Below are 20,711 nucleotides of genomic sequence, written 5' to 3' on the forward strand. Positions count from 1 at the left end.
AAATCTCATTCCAACTTCAGACACGTAGAGCTCTGTGCTGAGCCACTGACCTCGGAGTGGAATTAGAGAGGAGAATTTACAGTGCAAAGTGTCTCCCTGGATGGATGGATAGACGGATGGATGGAAGTGAGGGATGGAGTGAGGAGAGAAAAGAAAGAAGAGGGGGAGAGAGAGAAAGGGGGTGAGGGAATATATATTCCTCTCTCTCTTCCTCCCTCCTTTCCTTCTTTCCTTCCTTTTTTATAAAACATGAATATTACAGATGAGGTTGAAATCCCCTGTGTCCCTCTTCCCAGTTTCATTTCCTGTTCTCTCTCCCCAGAGACAATAGCTGTCATGAGCCAGCGTGTGTGGACATTGTTTTATACTGTTACTACACACCACTTGCACACACACCCCATATAGTTCTACTTTGCGTGGTTTGTCAAACTTGGTCTAATTCATATTGTGTTGAGCCTGATGTGCTGGAACTCTCTGTTCTCCCTCTTTTCATTACATTTCCAAGCTCCATCTATGTTTCTGTCGTTCAGGGGTTGGCAAGCTTTTTCCATCAAGGGCCAGGTGGCAAATATTTTGGGCTCTGGGGGTCTCATCAGGGCTCTGTTTCATATTCCTTTTTATAGCTGTTTTGGTTCTGTCTTCTGTGTTTTACCACCCTTTAAAAGTATGAAAACCATTCTTAGCTTGAGAGCCAGGCAAACACAGTGCTCTGGTTCATTCACTCTAACAGCTAGAGAGCATCCCTTCCCATCCTAGGAATACGGCGCAGTGTACTCCCCTATCAACAGACACATGGGGATTATTTAGTGTCCTGCTCTGACCAACTCTACCGCAGTAAACTTCTGGAATCTGTTTCCCACCAGCTTCTCAAGTGAGCACTAGACAGACACCGAGCAGAACTCACATATAGCAGAGTCGGGGTAGACCAGAGGGCAGTACTTCCTGGGTGATTGTACAGAAATAAAAATGCTGTGTGTGCATGTGTGTGTGTACACAGATGGAAAAGATGATGGAGTAGCCACTCACACATCACCCACAACTGGTGTTGTTGTTTAGTTGTTAAGTCATGTCCAACTCTTGCAACCCCATGGACTATAGCCTGCCAGGTTCCTCTGTCCATGGAGTTTCCCAGGCAAGAAAGGACACTGGAGTGGGTTGCCATTTCCTTCTCCAGGGGAATCTTCCCAATCCAGAGAGCGAACTCACATCTCCCACATTGGCAGGCAGGTTCTTTACTGCTGAGGCACCTGGGAAGCCCATAAACACAATTCAGTTCAGTTCAGTCGCTCAGTCATGTCCGACTCTTTCGCACAATTACATGACACCAAAGCCTGACTCTCCATGAACCAAGGCTCTTCAAGATTCTGCTCACTTACCAGCCCCCCCCCAGGCGGCCAGTGAGTGGTTTAATGGGGGCTTCCAGCTCCAGTTGTTGAAGTACAGATAGATCCCCAGCCCATCGAACCCAGGGAACCAACATCCCAGGTGACCGGAGCCTCTGGCACATATACCCAGTGTTTTTATATGTTTACACAGTATTTTTTACAATAATACACATGCCTGCTACTCCAAATCATTATATTAAATGCTTGTAAGATGTAGTCTGTTGAGATTAAAAGGAATATAATAGCCATGGCAGCATTTGCTTCCTCTGACAAGGGATTTTCTTGTTCCTCCTACTTTGGAGCACCCTGACCTACAGGTGTCAATAACGAGCAGGTTCCCCAGGATGGCTCACTTCTCATCTCTCCCATCTGAGCTCTTGGATCACAGTTAATCCAAGACAGAGTTATCTGATGACTGCCAAAGAACTTGTGTTCATTTTATACTCAAAATAGTACCATTGAGAAAAGACAGGTGCATGCATTCTGTGTTTGAAATGTCAGATGCACTTTCTGTTCTCACCTAAAATGGAGAGCCACATGGTTATCCCACTGCAGGTCAGGGCACCTGAGGACAAGCCATAATTATTCTCAGAAAGGAACCCTGAATCTCCCCATGCAGCTAGAAATGACCCTCCCATGTTTTGCATCACAAGACATGTCATTTCAGTCCCCAAAATAGTTAAGAACAGTTGTCATCACCGACCTGACTTCAAAACAAACCTCACCCTGTACCTATAATATCAAAGGCATAAGATTATTTAATAATGTTTGTTTGAACATTAGAGATGCCTGCCAAATAAAATGATTCCTGTTTTATTATAGACCTAGCCCAAGATGTTCTTCCTAACAGAGAAAGAATGAAACTAATAATGTAGGCATGTGAGAAACTGGCAGGTATAAGACGCCTTGAGTGGCTCAGACTCTTTCCTAAGAGCAAGGTCAGTGTGGGTGACCCATGACAATGGCAGGAGGGCACACAGAAATAGGTCCAAAATATTAAGCAAAGTGGGGGCATGAGTCCTAATAACACTGTAGCTACCAGTAGATTATAAAGTGCAAGGACAAGAGAACTTCCCCACCAGCCATGGTCCTTCAATAAATGTGGAGATTTGGTAGAATCTGTTTGATGTTTCTTTAAAGCAGGGAGTGGCAAACTACAGCCCCAGGGCCAGGGAAGGCTCACTTCCTGGTTTTAAGATTTGATTAGAATACAGATGCCCCCTGGTGGCTCAGCGGTAAAGAATCTGCCCACCAATACAGGAGACGCAAGGGATGTAGGTTTGATCCCTGGATTGGGAAGAACCTCTGAAGGAGGAAATGGCAACCCACTCTAGTATTCTTGCCAGGAAAATCAGATATTCCATGCACAGAGGAGCCTGGCGGGCTACAGTTCATGGGGTCGCAAAGAGACACAACTGAGCGAGTCAGCACAGACGCACAGAACACAGAAGGTCCATCCGTTTACAGACTTAACCTGTGACTGCTTTCTGCTACTACCGCAAAAAGAGCTGAGTGGTTGCCCCCGAGACCCTATGGCCCAAAAAGCCGAAAATATTTACTCCTGGCTCTTGGCAGGAAAAGCGTGTCAATTTGGTCTTTAAAGCCTTTGTTCATAAAACTGCAGGGCTCACGTCATCCAATGTGGGAAGAGAAAATGGGTTTTGCTCCTCCTCCCAAATAATATTCTGATTCAAGTAGACTCGCATGAACCAAACACCCCTCTTCTGTGGCTTTTCTCTTTATTTCCTTCATTGCCCTGGTGGTTTTATTTCACTCTGTAGATGAGACACTGATGCTCAGAAAGGTCCCAAGGTGGGTAAGCATGGAGGCCAGTGTTCATTATTAGACTGCCTCCCTTGTGGAAAAAGATAATAAAAACATTTCAGTTTATTATGATACCGTAGGTGGCTTTATTGCATTTGAGAGTTGAACTGAGAAAGACGCAATTCCTACTTTGACATCCCAAAGTAAAAGAAATAAAACTAATGACATTGAAAGCAATAAAAAATGTAAATGAAATGATTTTTACTGCCAGTTTGTTGTTTAAATCACATGTTGATGACATCAAGGGGATGCATAATTCTCCCCCTAGGACCCTCCAAAGAAAGCAAGCTGGCACATCCATGAGGGTTTTTGTGCTGTGACAAGACAAGTTCAAGGAATATTGTGCTGAAACCTTTTCAAACACTTTTAAAATTAATCCACGAGAGCAAGAATATAAAAGAACAGATCAGGTGAACCATGTGAATAAATACCAAAATTAAATGTCTCTGTGCTGGAAAGGAGGGGGCACTGAATTGTAACCTTGATGATCACAATGAAGAAGTTTAAAGAGATGACCAAATGAGCAAAAAAATGGTCACCAGAAATACTTTTCATTCTAATGCTTTTTATTAAGGTATTATTTGCATTCCATAAAATTCACCTATTTTAAGGGTACAGTTTGATGAATTTTGGTAAAGTGTAGCCACTCCACAATCAAGATGCCATTCCTTGTACCCCTTTCCTGTTGATTCCCTCCCCAGAGTCCAGACTCCCATTGGTCTACCTTCTCTGATTAGATTCTTGCCTTCTCTAGAAGTTTCCATAAACAGAATTGCACAGTCCATGTCATTGAGTGTATCAGTATTTTGCTCCTCTTCATTGTGAAATATGTTATGGGCAGAGGCAGAGCTTGGAGGAGCACCAAGACGGAGTAGAGCAGACCATCCTCGGCCTGCAGACAGAGCTGGTCCCTCCAAGTTTATGGACAGTGACGTCCTCTGACGTCCCAGGGCTTTCTATGTGCCACACGCATGCACAGCCAAGAACATTACATCACTGTGAACTTTTTCGTGGAATCAACTCAACAGTCACATGGGATATGCTGTGGTCTGACTTGACTTAAACAGGGCTTGGAGTGGGTCTTATTAAGTCAAAATTTTTTTCCTATTTTTCTCAAGGACCAAAATGATTATTTTAAGTTATTGGTCTCACACAGGAAAATATTTTTAAATGAAATTAGTGATGCCATTTTCCAGTCTTCAAATGCAAGTGAATCTGAAGGATATAGTTTACCGCAGCCCAGGTCACCAAAGAGTTTAAGGCAATGGTAGCAAGGGCAATGAAAAATTCACCTGAAAAAAAAGGAAATTAAATGAGTTCAGAAGAGTCCTAACCCCAAAGGAATTCACCTGTCAAGCAGTATAAAGATCCCTCGGTATAGAAAATAACAATAAAACTTGCATCTGAATCAGCATGTTCATTTCCATGGCCCTTTCTGTTAAAACAGCTTTCTCCCTTAACCTTCTCAGTATCATTTTATTTACACTCAAGTCACATTACAAAGATTTTTTTTATCTAGAATTTAGAGCAGCTGCTCTAAATTTTCCAAACAGATACATGACTACTTTATTTTTTTTTTTATATTGCAGTGGTTTTTGCCATACATTGACATGAATCAGCCTACATGACTACTTTAAACTCTAAAATCAATGGAGTGTAGCACAGGTTGTTGATGTTTACATGCTGACCCACCCCCTTAACAGATTTAGAATGAAAAGCCCTAAGCTTTACAGAATAACCCATTATATTCCAACAATCAATTCATTCCAGAATAGACTATACTTGCATTGTGGGTTGATCTTTTATACATTTTTGTTTCTCTGCAACACGAGTTTTTAGTGGTACCGTCTCCCTGTACAAATCCAAGATATAATAATAATTAAGCAAAGGTGGCAGAGAGCCAAGCTGCTTCCGTCCACCCTATCATCTGGCAGAGTGGAAGTCCCTCAGCTGGCCTAAAGCCTAGAGAGCAAGAAATGTAAACCCTGATATAGGTCACAGAGAGGCAGGGAGGGACCGCGACCAAACAGGCAGCCTGAGGAAGCAAGCTGGAAAGGGAGGAGGGGGCTCCAAAAGGAACTCTCTGCCAGCGCCTGGACTGTAGCCCCCAAAGAATTCTGACCTCCAGAGTGTAGGAGAGTGAGTATGTGCGGTTTGTGAGCCACTGAATTTGTGGTCATTTGTGACAGCAGCCCTCGGGAACTCATACCATCTTCGGAGAACCACCAGTTACTATCTGGCTTTTCTCAGTGACCAAAACAAAAAAAAATATATATATGTATATGTGTCTGGCATGATGGTCCATTTCTAAGCTGCCAAGTAGGCTTGTTTATAAAATAGCCCAGCCCTGGCCCAACTGCAGAAGACAGGGCCCAGTGAGGCAGCGGGAGGGGCCCTGGTTGATCTGAAGTGTGAGGCCTGTGGTATTTGCATTTTCAGAGAAGTCCAGCTTTTTGAGTCATAAACCAGCAGAACTATTCTTTCTCTCTTCAAATGTCATGCTCAAGAAGAAAAAAAAAAAACTTCCCCAAAGTAGTGCAATATTTATAAATGCATTTGTTATAGCTTGCCAGTCATGTATCTAGTATTTAGCTAAAATGTTTTTGAATTGAGTTGTTATATTCCTTGACTTGACTCTGAGTCTTTTCCATTCAGGTCTGTGACAACTCCTGACATCTGAAGCTTGATTCCCAAGTTTCCATAGCAACAGGAAAAAGAGAAAAAAAAATCCAAATCTGAAGATTGCAGTTTACAGCTCTCGAACTTCACAACCAGGCCTCAATTGTTTCAGATTTTCGTTTTCTTTGCAATTTTCACTTAATCTGTACTTCACCATTTTGACAGCATCTTCCTTTTGCCCTTTAATTAATGGAATCCTCTGAATTTTCCCTTGAGTGTTTTAAACATCATGGCATAGAACTTGACCTTCTGGGAGGAGGAACAATGAATACTTTTCCTGATGTGTTTGCCATGTTGCTAGTCAGCACTCCACACATCCGGTTTGGTCTGTGGGTTAGTATTTGTATATGTATGCGTATCTGTATGTGTATATACCCAGTATTTATAGAGACAGACTCTACAGAAGCTTGGTCCTCATATATTGTCACCCTTCCCTGAGAGGTTAAGCACAGAAGGGGTAGAAGCTAAAGCAGCCGACCCCTCCAGGGCCTCAGCGTCCAGCTCAGCACTAGGGCAGAGCACAGAGCTTCTCCTCGACCCACCGTCCAGGCAGGTCCACAGAGGGGGGACAGTTTTCACTGCTGTCCTATGTGAGGATGATCCTGAGTGAAGGTGGTGAGGAGCAGAGCTGGACATTTCACCATCAAATGCACAGGCATCTATCTCTCTGCATTTGTAAGTGTCTGGAAACCACAGTCCCAGTGGGTTTTCTGGGGACCTGGCCCAGGATAGAGAACCTGCCCTCCTTGGCATATGTACAACGGCCAGTGTCATCATGGAGGTCACACATGCGTCCAAAGAGGCCATCAGGTACCATGTGTATACATATATCGGCCCACATGTACAGACACATTTATGCGCATACACACTGTTCGTTTCCTATATACATGCATACAATAGAGTAAATACAGGTAGTTTTAAAAGTACCCTTTTGTGTGAATCGACGGCCGTCGTTTGCAAACCTGAAAATAAAAGATGTTCATTATGTATGAGAAGTAATTGATTTTTATTCTGTGAGCATGCGAACATAAGACGGAGGTTAGTGCTTGTACCAAGGTTATCTTCTTGTCCATATGCTGTAACTGAACCATCAAAGCTCACGCCAAATTTTTCTAGCAGATAAACTAGTGACAGCCTGTGGCTTTTTCTTAGTGCTCGACACGAGCTAGGGTCAGGTAAGTGTCTTAGCATATTTTAATGCAGTTGCTCACTAAAGGTTTTAACCACACTCACGCGCACACGCGGGTGCGCACACACTTTCTTATGCAATCTCTGTTTGCACCTGTGCTTTTCATTTTGCCTTCATAGGAACTAGAAGTCATATGTTGTCTTTACTGCAGTGAAATTATGCAGATAGAGTTCCATAGATTGTGTTTGTTTCTATAGTAAATCTTTTTGAAGCATATAGAATGCAGAGATTTTTTTTTTTTTTTCATTAAAATAAATGGGTTTGGTGGTTAAAACTGCTGGACGGTAGCTCTTCTCTGATTTCTATGTTGGTGTCTAATGTCACGGACGCTGGGTCTTGCCCAGTGTGAGTTCACACTTCTGGCTGGCCGTTTGGGTCCCCCGACATCAAACGGGTGAGTGGGAAAGCCAGCAGCCCCGGACGAGGGCACAGAGAAGCCTCAGGGGCAGGGGCTCCAAGCCTGCAGTCACACTTGACCAGGCTTCCTCCTGTGGCTTCACAGGACGCAGCCTCGTGTCTCCCCGGTGGACCCCGCTCCCCTCTTCCTGCAAGGCAGAGGGGAGGGCTCACCGCGGAGCACATCCAGCAGCATCCCCAGAGGCCAGGCGGTCAGCAGCCTGGCTCACAGGCTCGCTAACGAGGCATCAGGAAGCTCGCCTCATCCTGAGCCCTCCCTGGGGAGGAAGACAGACGTCGAGTGACCGTCCACTCAAGTGTAAGATTTGCCCTTGCCTCTCAAGCCCACAGGCTCTCCGACACGTTACAAATCACGCCGGTAGCTCAACTTAGCTTAGAACACTGAGAAATCAGAATAAAGGGCTTACTTCATGAACAAGCAGGATACGCCTTAATTTCCCCTATTTAAGTATATTCCCTGTCCCCACGATCCTCATCAAGACAGAGATATTTCTGTCATGTTGCTCTTTTGAATCCCTTCAAAAACAACAACAAAACAGACCAATTCTTAGGCGCCTAAACGGTACCATTTCCTGAATCATAGAGTGTATTTAAATTGCTAGAATACAGTCTTACTGGAAAGCAAAGGCAGAATCAAAATGTTATTTCATAATTATGAATGTATTTTATTTCAGTCTAGGTTACTGGAAAAGAAAAATTCAGGTGAGAGCCAGAAATTGCTTTCCCATTACCAAGCACAAAACCGTGAGGGTTTTATTTTCACTGAATGAAGTCGCACCTTCTCCATTTTTTAATTAGTGTGTTAACCTATTAACCATCTCAGTTAATTAAAAATTACATTTTCTCCCCATTTTACACATGATTAATTGTTTCAGATGGTTTGTTCTAATAGGAACATGCAAACATTTTCTAATTTCGATACAAGTTACCTTCGATGCTGCCAGTTCTCTCCCAACAGACATCGTTCAGGTAGATGTACCTGCCCTGGCTCTCTGCCAGCACCTGCCAATCTGAACATCATAACAAAATAAACCCAGCTACATTTTGTGGTAGATGTGAAATCAGAGATCTTGGTGATCCAAAATTTAACTCCTGTCCTCCCAAGTACCAAACCAACTCACTACCAAACTGACTGAGCTGGGTGGAGAGCTGAGCTGGGGGTGTTGTGTGGGATCTTTAAGAGCTTGCACTGTACTTGGCTATAGACAAATTCTAAAGGGTCTCGAAGCATTTTCTGGTTTTCTAAGTAGAGCGCACTAATCTAGCCACGTGTAGCTGACTTAAGCAGGAATCACTGGGTAAATCACACCAGGGAGAGAAAAGTCACAAGAGAAAGGTGAGCGTTAAGAAAGAAGAAACTACCTTTTCTATTTAACTACTAAATAATAGAAACGACAGTAATAATGATGGTGGTGATGGTGACAATGATGATGGTGACGATGGTGATGTAGCTGCACTTTTCATAAAGATGATGCAACCCATCTTCTTATCTGGCTGTTGAGACTCAGAAGATTTGGGACTTCTTGTAATCCTATGATAATGGGCTTTCATAATTGTTGGTCTACAGCAATCAATAATTCCTTTGCTATGTAAAATGCATTACCCTTATTTTATTTCCTTTTGCTACTGGATTAGCCCACTGCTGAAAAATTTCTCTACTTTTGACTGTGTTTGGCTCAATAGTAAAGAATCCTCCTGCCAATGCAAGAGACGTAGCTTCCACCCCTAGATCAGGAAGATCCCCTGGAGAAGGGAATGGCAACCCATTCCAGTATTCTTGCCTGGGAAATCCCATGAACAGGGGAGCCTGGCGGGCTACAGTCCATGAGGTCGCAAAAGAGCTGGACACGACTGAGTGGCTAAACAACAACAATGTAAAAGCATATACAAAATCTGTAGAGACAGGAAAAATGGTGGGACTAGATGTGTGAACAAGGATTTCAGATAGGAACTTAATTCTATAAATTAAGAATAAGTCTATGATTTAAACAAATCGTAGTCATCCAATTGGAGAGGCAGAAAAGCTTCTTCCTACCATGCACACTGCATCGTGATCAGAATAGGAATCATTGGAGGGTTGCTGAACTTGCTAAGCTTTTGAAATTTTGTTTGATCCCAAGTCGCTCAGTTGTGTCTGACTCTATCTGACACAACAGGCTCCTCTATCCATGGACTTCTCCAGGCAAGAATACTGGAGTGGTTGCCATTCCCCTCTCCACAGGATCTTCCCAAAGCAGAGATCGAATCCAGGTCTCCTGCATTGGCAGGCAGATTCTTTACCCTCTGAGCCAGTCCCAAGAGCTTGCTGGGCGGTAGGGATGCAGTGAGAAGCACTGGGTGTAGTAAAACCATAGTAATTTTCACTACAAAGCTCTGAAGTCTTTGAGAAAGTGGTTCATAGAAGTCCTATAAATATATGCTGAATTCTCCATTTTCTGCTACTTTTTAAAGCTTTTCCTTTATAAAATTAGTCATTCTTTATAATATACATGCATTCAGATTACTAAAGGGTTTAAAATGAAGGCTATATGAAAAATTTTTGCATTGTCATGCACTCATGTCAATCCTGTTCTGGTGTTAAATATTGTTTATTTCCCCCAAGATAAAATTTTTCAGAAATTTTAAATGAATTTTTTCATAGACATTTAAAAGTGATAAAAGTTTATTATTTAAAACTTTTTTTCATTTGACTGAAGATACTGTACCTTTGGGCCCTAGTTGCTGACTTGCTTATAGTCTCTGGGCTATAAATTAACGTTTGATTTACTGTGTAGTTGCCATGAAATTTTAACTTGTTTGTGAAACAGTCAAATAAAGGTGATCTGAGATTTTTAATATGTGCACTTGGGCTTAGACTGACTTTAGTACAGTTTAAACACAGTGACAGAGCAAAGGTATATTTTTTCAAATGGTGCTCTGGTTGGCCTATAATATTTAATGACCAAAGTAAAACCAACTGCTGCCTGCCTGCCTAATAATTAACTCTTTTCCTATCTTCTTTTATAACAGTCAAATCCTTCAGACTTGGAAAAAAACATAATAGATGATTGGTAGGTAGGTAAGTAGGTAGATAGAGAGAGGTAGAAAGATATAGAGTGAAATAGAGAGATAACCAGGTACAGGAAAATGTCAAGAAGATGACTTAATTCAGATTTTAAACAAAAAGGGGGAGGGGAGGATGCTAATACTTGGAAAGAGCCTCCTATGGTGAGATATTTTACATTATTTGTGTGTATTTGCATATTGTTATTACATTTATATGTAATATATAACTATATATTACATAGATAATTTATATAATTCAAGGAACAGTGAAATAGAGATTATCCCCACTGTATAGATGAGGAAACTCCACTGACATAGTTAACACTGTCTTAACCAGGTCTCACTCCTTTGTCGTTCGGCTGCTCCGTTATGTCTGACTTTTTGCGACCCCATGTACTGCATCACGCCAGGCTTCCCTGTCCTTCACTATCTGTTGGAGTTTGTTCAAACTCCTAGTAAGTGTATGTGTGACTCCAACACTGATCTTTGCTTGCTTATCCTAAGCCAGTATCACCCGTATGTCACCAGGAATCAACAGAACCAAGTTTGCTTCATTACACGCAACGCGTGAAATTGATGATGACAAAGCCACTGAATAATGACAAGATCAGTGAAGCACACCAAAACCAAACGTGTAAGTCAAGAATCGCTAAGACACATTTCCTTCCTCCCTCGGCTGTCTGTCTGCAGGAAATTGCTAGTTTTGGTAAACAAACAGGAAATTGGTTTCTTGTCAGGCAATCACGGTGACACTAATTTGGAAAACTGCCACAGTGAACATGAGAAACATCAACCAGCACGTAAAACCAAAAGCAAAACAATGGGAGGTGGATGGGGATGCCACTGGTGACACCATTCTTCCCATGAAAGCGGTTTTCTGTTCTTTTGAGAACGCAACCTCAAAGAGACCCTCCCAAGTCAAAGTCACCAGGGGCTCTCCCCAGGGCGCACTCCAGGGATGCTAGCAAAACTTGATGTCACATGGGAATCCATGCCAGGAAGACTGGTCCTGGGGCAAAGGTGTTTCAAAGTTAAATTTGTCAGAACTAAATTAAGTTTTTGTTTCTCTCCATAACAAACCCTGCCTTTGGTGTTCCCCCTCTGATCCACCAAGAATGGACCCGGAATCCCTGCCCTGCCCTTCCTCGCACCAGCAAGGCAGCATCTTCTCTGCTCAGGATTACTGAAGGCTTGTTCTACACAAAATGGGTATCCAGCACCTGCCGAAATCCCCAACCGTCCTGGTTGTGATTTATCCCCAAGGAGAAAGGATGTGTTCCTCTGATTCAGCAGCATTTCCCAAAGTGTGTAATGACAAAATACTTAAAGCAAGCACTACCTCTCTATCTCTGCTTCCCCGCCTTCTCTTAGGGCAGAACTTTCGGAAACTGTCATCCTACGGGAGCATCCTCATGGTTTAAGGACATCCATCTCCCACCTCCCCTAAGCAGACCACACTGAGATGCCACTCATGCTGTCAGTTACAGCCGTAGCGTGAAACTGTATGCCTTTAAATTTGTGATTTTTACTTAAATCAATATATTTTAAATGAAAATTGTGCGTACTATGAATACAAAACCAGCATCACTCGGGATATATTCAAGTGATGATCGAAATAAATACAAAGCAAAATGGCAGAAAGAGAGGCTCCAGTCCACACGCCCTCCCCCAGAAACATCAATTTAACAACCACTCACAGATTAGAACACCTTTATGGAAGCCCAGGAGTACACCTGAGATGTTCCAGCACCTCAGTGGAGCAAAAAAAAAAAAAAAACTGAAAAAGATGCCTTTCTCAGAGGAATCTGAAAAAGGGCAAGAAGAACAGTTTCACTTTACCGCATCACCCGTCCTCCAAGGCAGCCCAGCTCAGAGCCAAGAGACTCCTTGGTCCACAGTTTCTCCTTTGGGAAAGCAAACTGAGTCTCTGCTCCCCCCACCTCTGCAGGACATTGCCCAAAAGGCCACCCTGTCTGTCCCGCCAAGAACACAGAGGCAATCTGCACAACTGAATATAGTCTGAGCCAGCTAGAAGCTGAGAGGAAGTGGCCCAGGGCTTACAGCACTGAGGAATCTCAACAGCTAGCCACAGATCCTGCTACCTGGCTAGTCTCCACCATGAGTCCTGCTCACAAACAATATGAAGGCTCCTCAAAAAAATTAAAAATAGGACTACCACATGATCCAGCGGTCCCACTACTAAATATTTATTCAAAGGAATTAAAATCAGGATCTGGAAGAGATGTCTGCAGTCTCAGCTTCACTGCAGCGTTATTTACAACAGCCAAGGGGTGGAGCCAAAAGACCCTGATGTTGGGAAAGATTGAGGGCAAGAGGAGAAGGGGGTGGCAGAGGATGAAATGGTTGGATGGCATCACTTGATGGACATGAGTTTAAGCAAAGCCCAGGAGTTGGTGTTGGACCTGGAAGCTTGGCTCACTGCAGTCCATGGGGTCACAAAGAGTCAGATATGATTTAGAGAGTAAACAATAACAAAGGGGTGCAGACAACCTAACTGTCTGCTGATGAATGAGTGAATAAAGAAAATGTGGTGTATATGCACAATGCAATATCATGCAGCCTTTAAAATGAAGGAAACCCTGCCATTTGTGACACCATGGATGGACCTGGAGCTTATTTTACTAAGCAAAATAAGCCAGACGTGGAAAGACAAATAATATTTGACCTCACTTGTAGGTGGGATGTAAAATAGTTCAATTCACAGAAGCAGAGAGCAGAATGGTGGTTGCCAGGGGCTGGAGGAGGTGGAAAGGGAGAGATGTTGGTCAAAAGGTACAAAGTTTCAGTTAAACAGGATAAACAAGCTCTGGAGATCCACTAGAGAATAGTGCTCATAGCCACAATACTGTATACTTAAAATTTACCATAGGGTATTCATTACATTTAGTGTTCTTTACCACACATTTAAAAAAACAGTATTACTACTTTATAACACAATATAAAGTATATTTTATTTAATTATATAAAATGTATTACCTATGTTATAGTACATATATTTAATATTTATTAATAGCATATGTTAGTGTATCAAGGAAACTTTGGGGGGGTGACAGATATTTCTGGTTCTGATGGGGACAATGACTTCATCAGCTCAGTTCAGTCGCTCAGTCGTGTCCAACTCTTTGCGACCCCATGGACTGCAGCAGGCCAGGCTTCCCTGACTTCATAGGCACATACTTACCCCCAAACCCATAGAGGTCACTTCCGCCTGTGAGGGAGAAAGGGCTGAAGTGATACAGGTGCGGATGGAGGGACATGTGTAGGTCAGAAGGGAGGTTCTGACAATAGTCTCTGTTTTCACTGCAAAGTAGAATAGTTAGTCATCCTCTGAGAACCAGGGGATGACGCTCAGTGTCTAGAGAGACTGGAAAGGTTTGGAACGTCCACTAAAGGCTGCAGCCAGTGCAGCCCGGGCCACCGGAAGGCCGGGACACTACAGCCTGAAGCTGCTGCGGGGCATCGTCAGAAGGGACCTGAGACTCACCTGCACTCGGTGACCTGGAGACCCGGTGCACACAGCTCGGAGCAGGCTTAGGTCCTAACAGCCGATGTGGGTGCCAAGTCGGGAAGGAAAGAACCAATGACAAGTTCTCTCGAAGGCCCGCCCTGCGGTGATCACTCCTCCCCTGTTCAACCAACACGACACCTCACTGCAGTTGTACACAGGTAAGCATCAGTCCTGCTTGGTGCAAGTCGGGGAACTGAGGATCCAGAAACAAGGCCCGGCCTGAAGCAAAGCGCAAGCGTGAAAATAAACCCAAACCATCTCGAAAGAGGAAAGGAGAATTACTTCAGTCACTCTGTTAATTAAGAAATAGTTTTTTTTTTTTTTTAAAAATGCAAAGAGGAGATAAGATACTTAAACAGAAACGAGCGTTGTTCAAAACCAAAGTTTTAAAGGTTAACTGCTAGTGCCTCACACTTAATAGTTTTGTTAAGAGAACAATATTCAGTTAAGTTTGGTGTGTCAACTCCGCAAGGTAAGTACATCAGCCATGATGATAAATTCGTGGAGCTTTTGCATAAAGCAGCTGTTTAAAAGATGTTGACCTCCACACAGAGAAAGTATGTCGTCTTTCTGCCTAAGTGCAAAAGAAAAAAAGTCACCACTGAAAAAGTGTCAAATTTTCTGGCTGTTTTGAAATTTTCAGTCGCGATAGAAAGGTCTCAAAGCCTCCTGCCACCTAAGAAACACACACCAAACAAAACTCCATATCCAAGTGCTAAATCATGTTAGTGAGGTGATAAGAAAAGGGCTGAGGGGCTCCAGCTAACCGATCATGTTTCTTGACTTGGGGGTGGTCACAGGAGTGTGAGAACTTTGTAAAACATCGTCTAGGATTTTTGAACTAATCCAGAATGTATGTTCCACTTATAAGTGAAAATTTAAAAAAAAAAAAAAGTGAAAATCAACCTGCCCCACCAGCCCGGCATCTCCACTCGACCCTCGTGGGGAGAAGGAAAAACACTGTGTCGAGGGCGTAACCAGGACGTCAGCTGGGCACAGGCGAGTGGTGGGCGCGCCCCTCATCCCTGGGACCTCAGTATTACCTCCAAGGCACCTGACCCCTTCTCCCTTCTCGGGGTTTGTGGGGTTTTGTTGGAGGACAGGCGGCGACACAGGTCTAGGCTCGGCACCTCTCGGGAGCTCAAAGAAAGCCAGCGCAGCCTTTAACGACGGCCTAGGAAGAAGCCAGGGGCACTTTTCCAAACGTTAGCTTCACAGCACGTTCGTTTCACCTCTTTCCTCCCGTGGCGGGGCCAGGAGCGGGAGTGGTGGGAGCGGTGGGGTGGGCGTGGCTTATGGGAAGTGCTGGGCGGGGCCTCGCCTCGGAACGGGAGCGCACAGCGACAGGCCCTTCCGGCGCGTGACGCGAACTACGACTCCCAGAATGCCCAGTGGTCCCGTAAAACTGGCCTCGGTCGTCGCGAGAAGTAGCCGCTGGGGCGTCTGCGCGAACAAACGGAAGTATAGGTGAAGGTCTGAGGCAGCACCGCCAAGCTGGGCACCGGGGAGATGGCCGAGACTGACCCCAAGACCGTTCAGGATCTCACCTCAGTGGTAAGGGGCAGCTGTATGAGACGCGCCCGAGGCCGCTGCAACCCCGGGCGACTCCTGCGAGACCCACGGACCGAGGCGCCCTCTCCGCGGCCGCGCGGGGCGGGTCTCTGGAGGCCCCGTTTCTGAAGGCTTTGCGGCCGCGGCCCCCCTACCTTGACTGCCCCGGGTCGCTGTCTATAGGCCCCTCACCTGCTGACGCGCCCGGGTCCCCCGGCCCCTCCCCATTCACTCTCGGTGACCCCCGGACCCCGCAGCTCCCATCCCCAACCCTCCGCCCCGCGCGCTGCACCCCAAACCCACCAAGGCAGCGGGTCCAGAAGGGAGGGGGCGTCACCAGCCCCTCCCACCCCACCCCCGCCCCAAGTCTTATTCGCCAGTTGGGGAAACTGAAAGCCGGACAGGGAAATTGAAGGCCAGGGAGCTGCGAAGAATTGGGGCTGAACCCGGGGTTCTTGGTCTCCCCAAGGGACCGGAGTTCTACCCTGATCCCGTGACGGCGTCTCCGAGGTAAGCGTGGGGTGTTGTGTTTGGTCGTTTCACAGGTGCAGACACTCCTGCAACAGATGCAAGATAAATTTCAGACCATGTCCGACCAGATCATTGGAAGAAATATCCTTTATTTGTAGTCAGTCTCTAATGGGTCATTGGATTCCATTTTTCCAGATAGTAGTGGCGATAAATGGGTAGTTTGCAGGTCAACTTCCACTTGTCATTTATCAGATTTTTTGTGTGTTTGTTTGTTTTAGTGAGCTTAGGTGCGCACTTCCTGAGACGTACTGTGCAGAGATCTAGGGATACAGCTGACTAGATCCCTGGCAGCGAGGAACTTGCAGTCTATCGATAATATTGTCTAGAGTGGTTGATTGTGAGCTAAGCATTTCATGTGTAGATCTCCCGTGATCCTCACCATCACCTGACGAACAGGTTGTAGCAGATAAAGAGCCGGGAATCTTAGAAAAGTGAAAGAACTTGCCCAGGTCCTTTCACAAGAATAACGGCAGGGCTGGGATGTGCTCTAAGCCAGATTCTGACACTGTCCAAAGGAAATTAGGAAAGCACTTTGATTAGGCCGCTGTGTTGAAGGCGCTAGTCTGCAGGACCTGGGGGAGAAGGGTAGGAAGTGGAAGCTGTGGTGCCTTGTCTTTAACTTCCCCACTTGATGACATGAGCAGTCGCATTGATGACCTGGAGAAGAACATAGCAGACCTCATGACGCAGGCCGGGGTGGAAGAGCTGGATGGTGAAAACAAGATCCCGGCCACACAGAAGAGCTGAAGGTGAGCGGAGGGAGGGGCAGGACCCTGGTACAGGTCTCTGTGACTCTGATGTAGGTGGGCTTCCTCTCGGTCCGTCCCCAGCCATGAACCAGCAAGCATCCCCTTGTTTTTGCCCCTGGGAACTCCAGGCTCTGAATTTTTCATGCCCAACTAATTCCTTATGAGGAGTATATTTTTCCTGTTTTTATCAATGAAACCTAGATTACCATTAAGTAATATTAGATAACACTGAGTTTATACCAGTACAGCCAAAACAAAAAAGTGTATTTTGTTGGCCTGAAAATTCGAATCACTGGCAGATCTTCCAATGACTTTTTTGGGGTTTTTTGTTTGTTTAAGAGAACACCCACTTTGCCACCTTTGTAAATGCCATAAGTTCTAGGGATTCTCTTTCAGGAACAGCCCCTGCACGAGGTAAGTGCCAGGACAATAACTGATTATGTCTACTTTAGATGACCTTAACTATGGCGATGTTAACCCTTCATCCTAGAGTTGATTTAAATTTCCATGGGAGAGACTAATAATCAAAAATAGCAGTTAAAGCAAGATAGCTAGACACATAGATGACTGCTTTCATCTCACCATAGTGGATTCCTTCATGGTAAGCCTTTTCTAGAGTGTGGCATTTACCTCATTACAACCCAGAAGTCATTTTTAAATTCTCTTTGCACTTTTAGCACTTTGTGATTGTTGTCAGTCGCTGAGTTGTGTCCGACTCTCTTGCAACTGCTTGGACTGTAGCCCACCAGGCTCCTCTGTCCATGGGATTTCCCACCTAAGAATACTGGAGTGAGTGGCCATTTCCTTCTGCAGGGGAGCTTCCTGAGACAGGGATTCCTGCACTGCAGGCAGATTCTTTACTGCTGAGCCTCCTGGGAAGCCCTTTAGCATTTTAATTTCCTGTAAAAAAAATGAAGTTTCCTGTGAATGTTTAAGTAACTAGAGTACCAAGCAGAGTATACAGGAAAAGACACCAAATTCTTTTTTTTTATTTTCTGAGCATATCCTGGCTAGACCAAATTAGAGGTAACTGTAAAATAAAGGTTGCTTTGAAGTCCAAGAAAATAAAGGTTTGAGAGGTAAAAAATAATTTACTGTTATCTTAATAGTAGATAGGGTTGATGCGCTATGTGAGTAAATCACAAAGTTGTTTTTGTAGTTGTCACCTTGATTCCTTGTAGACTTGGGCAATGTCCTTCCTGTCTTAGGAGCTCCTCCAGGTCTCATGTCATCCAGCTGTCAAAAACCCCATCAAGTGAATGAGAACACCCTCTCAAGAACTGCAGGATTAAAGAATTTCAAGTGACAAGCGTAATGCTAGAAAGGGAGTGGGAGTAGGAAACAGTCACAATAGACTTTTTAATAAAGGTTTTATTGTAGTTTTGCTAGGATTTTATGCAAAGTACATTTAGTTCAAATGAGGATTCTGAAAGGATTTTTTGTTACTAATTCTATGTATTATTTTTATTTGTCCTTATATAGAATGAATAGCACATTGATGGCTTTTCCTTTTTCAACAGGTTGCTTGTCTTCGCTGGAATCTGGAACACCTTTTTACAAGCCAAGAGGAGACAGTTGGCTTTTTCAACTAACTACTATGTGTAGACAGGTTTTATATTATAAAGTGTGCATTCTTCTTACCACATACTATAGAGTTAGTTTATGGAGTGACTTCCCTCCCCTGCCCCCCATGTTTCCTAAACATGGTGACTTCACATCTTGGACCTTGGTCAGTTGTGCTATTAAACACTAAAACTTTGGCAGTTCCTGCATACAGTTGTCCAACTTTCTAGTGTATTTTCGTGAGGTTATTTTTTTTTCTGTCATTCCCTTTGTAGTAGTTGCTGTTTGATAGAAGTTGCTGTGTGATTTTTCTATTAGACATAGAGTAAACTCTTGGTTATAATTAGATTTTGTGAAGTAAGGCGTTTATAGTTAAGGTTCTTTGATTCTCAGAGTGAACCATTGAGTGAACACCAAATAGTGTGTTGGTGATACTTTTCAAGTGGTTAAAAACATTTAAAATTGTGTATTCGGAATATCTGGCACTACTGTGTCGCCAAAACTCAGAATTGAACCACGATCTTATATCTGGGTCCCTGAGGCCAGATGCCACAGTAACTTAGAGTGACCACTGCCACTTTAGTGTTAGAATTTTTAAATATGGAAAATAACAGAGTTGCCTGATGTGATAAGGCTTTCAGTAGTTAGAATTTTGCATGAGATTTGAATTCTTCAGTCAGACCCTACACTGTCCATTCACAGTTGTTACCATAGGAAATCTGGCAGGATTGTACAACTCAGTTACTCCCATCTTTTGAGCTACTGGCCAGTAAAAGAAACAGAAAAGGAAAACAGACCATGTTAAGCCCACACCAGTTGTCTGGCTAGAAGGTGATAAATAACTTGTAGTAGGCTTGAGTTTTTCAGAAACACTGCTGCTTTATACTGTTCCTTCCTGAATTCAAGCAGAGCAGTGGCTTTATTCCTGATGATGCTGCTCAGCTGAGTGTGTCAGGAGTTTTGATCCTGGAGGCAGTGTTGACGGGAAGGGGAACCACGTGACTGTCGCAGCAGGGTGATTTTGTAGAGAAAATGGAAGAAGTTGAGGAATGAAATAGTGTTATGGAGAGGAAAGCCCGTAGTCAACACAGTATGATTTTTTTAAAGTTTCCTATGTCACCAGTCTTAATTGTTTGTATTGCAAATGTATAATAAGATTAAGGAATAATGTGTCCTGTTTATAAAGTATCTGGGGAGCACAAAGGGTTCAGTTTCTTCTGGACAAGATGGATTCCCCGCTGTTAGCCCCGAGCTGCAGAAAGCCCTTCACTGGGCTGGTGGGTCCTGCTGTGGGTTTGGCCCTGAAAGCCCAGAGCGTGCTGGGGCGGGACAGGAGCTCATGCAGGTGCTTCCAGGCCTGGGAGACGGCAAGTGGGCAGTCGGGCGTGAGGAGCTGGCTTCTTTAAGTAACAGGAAGTTTTCAGAGGAAACTCCCCTGACCAAAAATACCTGCCATGAATAAAGGTGCCTGAAATCCTGCTGTTGATGCTTCCTTTTGTGTCACAAATGACTGGTTTTCCAAGTTTTCATACCATTTTCAGGTGATCGGCTAGAACCTCTGGAAAGGTTCAGTACCAATAGCCAAAGTGGGTACGGACAGGAGGTGCTGGGGAGACTGTGCTGCCAGAAGGGAAGGCTAGGCTCGCAGCCACGACAAGGGAGAGTGAGCATCATTGCTATGGGGACAGAGTCCAACAAACAACGTACAGTGAACCTTTTAAAATCCTGTCTGTACACTGACGGTTTCCTATATGAATAACTGTTCTTTTATTCTGTAGTTTCTGTTGTAATGAGATTAAAATGGAGGGATTTTCACAGTGGGTTGTCCGATCTCACCCTAAACATTAACTGGCAACAGTTAACAATTAGTCGTAGCTACCAGCACCTATGAAAGCGTTTGTTGTAAACCACGGTGCTGGGCGAGCATTTTGTTTACATTACTTCATCCTCATGACAGCCGTGAGTTAGTTTCTATCTGATCAGCCCGTTTTAAACAGAAGGAACCCAGTGCTGGGCAACAAGTGAGCAAGTCACACAGCTGGCAGCAGGGACCCTGGAACCACCACCGACAGCTGCCCACCCAGGTAAGACTTCCAAGAAGTCTTGGCTGGGCTGTCTGGGAATGAAAAACCTGCCACCTCAGTGGATCTTGAAATTCAGTTTTGAAAGGCTAATTTCAGTTAAACATGACCTAAATTAAATAACAAACATGCTTGATGTGAATTTTTATTCAGAATTAAAACTCTTCA

At 44.1% G+C, this 20,711-nt stretch overlaps 2 protein-coding genes and 1 long non-coding RNA gene across 3 annotated transcripts in view; 2 read left to right on the forward strand and 1 right to left on the reverse strand.

The window, feature by feature from the left end:
* Nucleotides 1-6,877, forward strand: part of CDH13 (cadherin 13) — a 992,246-nt gene extending 985,369 nt beyond the window's left edge. The window contains exon 14 of the mRNA XM_061138277.1: nt 5,865-6,877. Coding sequence (XP_060994260.1) covers nt 5,865-5,872 — 8 coding nt within the window. The 3' untranslated portion in view covers nt 5,873-6,877. The remainder of the gene's footprint in view (nt 1-5,864) is intronic.
* A 6,714-nt stretch (nt 6,878-13,591) lies between these two features.
* Nucleotides 13,592-15,317, reverse strand: LOC133050039 (uncharacterized). The gene is made up of 3 exons (XR_009691517.1): nt 15,112-15,317; nt 14,045-14,287; nt 13,592-13,768 (listed from the first exon to the last, which is right to left on the reverse strand). It is a non-coding gene; the product is annotated as an uncharacterized LOC133050039 (long non-coding RNA).
* Nucleotides 15,318-15,469: 152 nt separating this feature from the next.
* HSBP1 (heat shock factor binding protein 1) lies at nt 15,470-19,940 on the forward strand. Its single transcript, XM_061138279.1, has 4 exons — nt 15,470-15,622; nt 16,165-16,231; nt 16,779-16,899; nt 18,420-19,940. The coding sequence occupies exons 1-3, from the start codon at nt 15,578-15,580 to the stop codon at nt 16,895-16,897; spliced, it is 231 nt and encodes a 76-aa protein (XP_060994262.1). The 5' UTR covers nt 15,470-15,577; the 3' UTR covers nt 16,898-16,899; nt 18,420-19,940.
* The last annotated feature ends 771 nt before the right edge of the window (nt 19,941-20,711 follow it).

Source organism: Dama dama, chromosome 4 (genome assembly GCF_033118175.1).
Source record: "Dama dama isolate Ldn47 chromosome 4, ASM3311817v1, whole genome shotgun sequence".
Taxonomy (NCBI): Eukaryota; Metazoa; Chordata; class Mammalia; order Artiodactyla; family Cervidae; genus Dama; species Dama dama.

Bases quoted from the DNA above. Each gene is read 5' to 3' on its own strand.
- HSBP1 (XM_061138279.1), top strand. From the start codon at position 15,578: ATGGCCGAGACTGACCCCAAGACCGTTCAGGATCTCACCTCAGTG. The intron at 15,623-16,164 runs GTAAGGGGCAGC...GTCGTTTCACAG, and splicing joins TTCAGGATCTCACCTCAGTG to GTGCAGACACTCCTGCAACA. The intron at 16,232-16,778 runs ATATCCTTTATT...TAACTTCCCCAC, and splicing joins CGACCAGATCATTGGAAGAA to TTGATGACATGAGCAGTCGC.